General features: G+C 44.5%; 1 protein-coding gene across 1 annotated transcript; it reads left to right on the top strand.

Moving 5' to 3' along the window:
* Positions 1 to 917: 917 nt before the first annotated feature.
* LOC116376890 (thrombospondin type-1 domain-containing protein 7A-like) lies at positions 918 to 5,073 on the top strand (the record flags this gene model as incomplete). Its single annotated transcript, XM_031838386.1, has 1 exon — positions 918 to 5,073. A coding segment is annotated over one exon (961 nt), but the record flags the coding sequence as incomplete, so codon positions are not given.
* Between the last annotated feature and the right edge of the window lie 21 nt (positions 5,074 to 5,094).

Here is a 5,094-nt window from a genome sequence, read left to right as displayed (position 1 = left end):
ATGAGAGGATCAGAGGAGGCTTTGCCAGAGACTTGTGTACAGACAAATATGTTTGTTGATGTTTGTGGCACTTCCTGCTCGTTGCCAACAGTTTGATGAATGACACCGATAGATTACGAATGGCCCCTCTAAATTAGCTTTACTGTGATCTCCAATAACCTCCGCTGTTGCACGTTGTGTTCTGTTTGTATTCTGACTGTTACTAGCTCGCACCAATTGAACCGAGTGTGGCGCACAACAAGGTGACATTCTGTTTTTATTGAACGGGACATATTTAGTTTGCGCTCACACATTCTACATCAAGGACCACATTAGAGGAGTCTGTGAATTCACTGCGCCGTCCTTGAAGATGCATTATCTGCTCTTCCTTCAGCGATGGAAGGTTTGACGTGTTTGACTAATTGATGCTTGCATAATGATGGAGTTCTGTTTTTAAAGGCACAGAGGAGTTTTCAAATGGCATCAGCGAGTGTTACTAATGTTACTAGGAGGATGTTTCTCTAATTCGACACATGGAATCACAGCCTTTGTTATGACAGCCGTGGCTTCTGCTTACGTTGTGCATACTGACGTCTGTATGTGCAGCCCATTATTGTGAGGGAATCAAAGATGAACGGATTAGAATTTGATGGTCACAGGTCACTGTGACCTCACAAAATGACTCAATATTTCATCTGCTAATTATGACAATTTCACATAAATGTCTAATAAGATAAAATGATGAAGTGAAGGATGTAAACTGCGACTTGACTGCGAGGCAGTAATTCTAGTTTTATTAAATGTTCCATTATTAAAAGTACGCCTTGATGCAATCTCTCTCAACTTACATTATTCCGATTTCCATCCAAAACCAGTAAAAGTTCAGATGTTTTGTCTTTTCCTGAGCTGTGTCTTGATCGTCTTCTGTTATGACAAAGAAATTGGCTCTTCAGGTTTCTTACTGTACTCAGACTGTTCTTGGAGTTGCACCTGAAGCTCAAATGTTTTATTGTTTGGTATTTTTCACATCGTAACCTGACCCGGTTCATTTGTTTCCCAGGTCCATGGGGAAGATGCATGGGCAGCGACTGCGGCCCGGGAGGCAGCCAAAGCCGGGCGGTCTGGTGTGCCCATGTGGAAGGCTGGACGACGCTACACACCAACTGTGACCAGGGCCAGCGTCCCTCCAACCAGAGGAACTGTTTCCGTGTGTGCGACTGGCACAAGGACCTTTACGACTGGCAACTGGGTGCCTGGAATGTGTGCGTGCCAGTTTCGGCGAGGACCTTATGGGCCTCGCGGCCGTTCACGTGCAGTGGAGGTGAGGAGGGCATTCAGACCCGGGAGGTGGGCTGCATACTCAAATCGGACGAGTCTCCAGCGGAGGATGCCATCTGTGAGTACTTTGAGCCCAAGCCTCGCCTGGAGCAGGCGTGTTTGATCCCTTGCCCTCAGGATTGTGTGCTTTCCGAGTATTCGCCATGGACGTCCTGCTCCAAAACGTGTGGAACGGGCCTCAGGAACAGGGTCCGCAGTGTCCTGGTTCCTCCACTTTTCGGGGGCGCGGTTTGTCTCAACCTAACCGAGTTCCAGTCCTGTAAGCCGGGGCCTTGCACGGGTCCAGAGGGCATGTACAGTCTCAGGGTCGGACCGTGGAGCCCTTGCGCCCTCCCACAGACTCGAACGGCACGCCAAGTTAAGCGCAGGAAAGGAAAAGGCCAGGGGCTCAGGGAGCGTGCCGGGGTCAAAGATCCAGAGACCAGGGAGCTAATCCAGAAGAAACGAACCAGGAACCGCCTCAACCGGCAAGAGAGTCCGTTCTGGGACATCCAGGTGGGCTACCAGACCCGGGACGTGACCTGCATACACAGGAATGGCAGCACTGTGGCTCGCAAGTGAGTGGCAACATTTTCTATGTTAATGTGAGATGAAGTTCATTTGTTTTGTATTTTTTGTCTCTTAGCACTTTTATACCCCACTTCAATTTTGTTGCTTCGGCAATGATGAGACATTCATTTCAAAATAAGGCAATTCTCTTCTATGTTCGAGGCATTTAGCAGAGATAACGCATTTATTGAATCTATATTAGTCTCATTTTATGTTTTTTCTTGTATTTATTGTCAACATTTCCATCCATCTATTTATATTTGTCACCAACTAAACTGCTGTACCTTCGACGTTTAGTTGTCCTCAAGTCGGTGCATTTCTAACGAGATGCCAAATCTGTCCTCCTGAAGGTTTTCTCTTCTCCCTGTCGGGAGGTGACACGCGGCGGAGGATGTTTACCGGCTGTGTGTTTGCCACCGCTGTGCCTGTCAGAGCAATGAAGCACAACTCACCACAGTGTATCTGATGTCAGCCTCATGGAAGTGGCAAAGCAACTCACTTTGTGACATGAGATCAATCTTAGTGTGTTACTTTTCAAAATAAGGCAATTTTCTGAGTTTTGTCCTCGAATGGATGTGTGATGACGTGTTATGAGAAATGATGATATGTTAAGAAGAGCGCCACTCAAAATGACTTCACTCGATAAGACATGAAGTCAAATTGCTACAGAAGATCTTCTAAAATAGACAACGGGAAGCTTTGGTTTCTGTATTTTAAGGTTAAGGTTACAACTTCTGGAGAAGTTTAAGGACCAGTTCGCCCAAATAACGGAATATAAAAAACAGGTTTTCTCACGTACCAAGCCATGTAGAAAAGGTAAGTTAAATGTCCAAAACTGTCTAAAAGGCTAGACAATGCTAAAAAAAAGTAGTTTCTCTGATTTAAGGGTCAAATGTGTGATGATAAGCTGCAAAGGTGTCAGTAAAGAAAATGACTCGAAAAGAAGCAGCCAAGGCAGAATGAGAGATTAAACTACAACAACTAAAATGTTAAACAGTATCAAGTCAAAGATCATTACCTGAATAGGTAATTGATTTAGACCTTCAGTGGGCACTCTTATCCTAAATACATGCTGTAATTATATACGAGTGCCTCCATTCGTAGTGTCGGTTAACCTCTGGCCCTGACGTTAGTATTGCTGCGAGCTACAAAGTCCCGTTCTCTGACTACAAACGAGACGCAGCAATAGCTCTCAATTCACTCTCATTTCTCAGCAGAAGTCTGTGCTTTAAAATGTGCATCAAACCTTTTACTTCCAAGAAATGAATCTGCCTCCAGCAGCAGAGAACCCCGTCACTGTAAAAAAAAAAACTCACAGACAGTTACTTTGTTGGTGTTATCCCTCATTAACCGCTCATTTGACCCACTTAAACCTAAAACAACAGGACGTTTGAGCACCTAGAAATCCACAGCTGCTGTCCGCTCTTCAGACTTTTGTTACGTTGAGGATGTTGATGACTTAATTAAACAGGAAACCATGAGTGATTCTGGTTCTTGCCACAACATGAATTGCTGTTTTTCATATTAACCCTCTGATGTTGATCGGCGATTCTTTTAAAGATGAATTCTTTCTGTGGATCTTTCATCTCTCTCTCTGTTCCTCGACTGACAGTAACTTAAAGATGTCACCGTTCTTCCCGAGGAACTTGGATTTGGGACTTTCGCAAGGTCTCTGATCTCCAGGAAAGAATCAGTGACAATGTCAGCAAAGCAAGCCACATCTGTCACATACGACTGTACTCCAGGATTTGATCAATTATGAACTGAATCTATTCATTAATGCTTTGTTGGCGCAGAGCTCTCAGCAGTGACTGGGTTCAAACATTTCAAAGGCAGCATGAAAACAGCCCCCATGCCCTTAGGAGCATAAATATTAATCCTTGACTTGTTTATGTCTCGTCCTGAAATATTAATAGTTGTTTTTGCCACTTTCGTAAAAGTGGAACAAACTTCCCAGTGAAGCGATAACCCAGTCGTTTCCTCGCCAGACGCGCTCTGAACATCTTTCTCACTTCATTTCCAATTTAGTTTGATGAACATCTGTCATTGAGCCGTTACTTTCTCCATCGTCCTGCGCTCATCCCAAACAGGGCCCCCTCCTCATAACGCTGCTGGGGTCGTATTAATCGAGCTGTTAATTATTCTGCTGTGCCACATTACATCATTGAATTAAAGGGTCATTTTCATTCGCCTTTAGGGGCTCTTTAATCACTCGACCCACATGGAATTATGTTTTTAGACCATTTTATCGGCTGTGTTTTAATGCAGCTCAAGTAATGAGCCTACAAGTGTGGAAATGTGGAAACTTTCTGACTGCTTTTATTTAGTGTGGGAGCCCTCGGACTCCATTGTCGCGAGTCGCTGCTGTGTGAAACCTACAGGCTTAGAAAAGAGCATTTTCCAGACTTCCTCTTACTTATTTAAATAGGGAATGATTGTGTCCTCATTCTGTCTGGATGACTGAGATGAAGAAATAATGACTCCTTTCTCCCGCAACTTTGAAATCTCCACCAAAATGTTCAGGCATGCACACAACCAGCGGAGAAGACTCAAAGGATCCACATGCAGCGAAAAGAAATGGGTCATTGGCTGCATTAGGGGCTTTTTTTAAGAAAAACATCTGTGACAGGAAATCCAGCCATCGCCCTCATGCATCACATTCACTGTTAAAATTCCTCTTTGCAAAAACGACTCCGGTGCACTCAGAGTGCTTTGTGGAAAATCTTAATTCTGTATTTTTTTTTGTCGGTGTCACTTCACTATCCACTTCAAAGACTGCAGAGGTGTTTTAATCTGCAAAGAGAAGAGGAGAAAGAGACAACATACTCGGCTCATACATTTCCTCATCTGTACCCAGAGTCTGAGTCGCTGGAGGTGAGGTGTGGCGGCGACGTCTAAATGAGAGGTTTCTAAATGAAGCAGAGCCGTAATTAGCACTAATAGCTCGTCAGCTGCAACGCCCCGAGGGGAAACACATCCACACTGAGGAGAGGAGAGCGGTCGGCTTTAGTTAGAACACATTTCTAATGATTCGGAAGGAGCCCAAGGAGAGGACGAGTTATTCATTACATCTAAATGTATTTACATGATCAAAAGATGTGCGCCAGCGATTGATCGGAGGTTGTTTTTGGTTTTACTTAAGACTTCCACACACGACATGCCACACCACTCCTGTTTTACACTGCTGTGTGTGTGTGTGTGTGTGTGTGTGTGTGTGTGTGTGTGTGT

Source organism: Anarrhichthys ocellatus, unplaced genomic scaffold (genome assembly GCF_004355925.1).
Source record: "Anarrhichthys ocellatus isolate YVR2014 unplaced genomic scaffold, GSC_Weel_1.0 scaffold671, whole genome shotgun sequence".
Taxonomy (NCBI): Eukaryota; Metazoa; Chordata; class Actinopteri; order Perciformes; family Anarhichadidae; genus Anarrhichthys; species Anarrhichthys ocellatus.
Note: the sequence above shows the minus strand (reverse complement) of the source record. Positions and strands in the feature narration are given on the sequence as shown.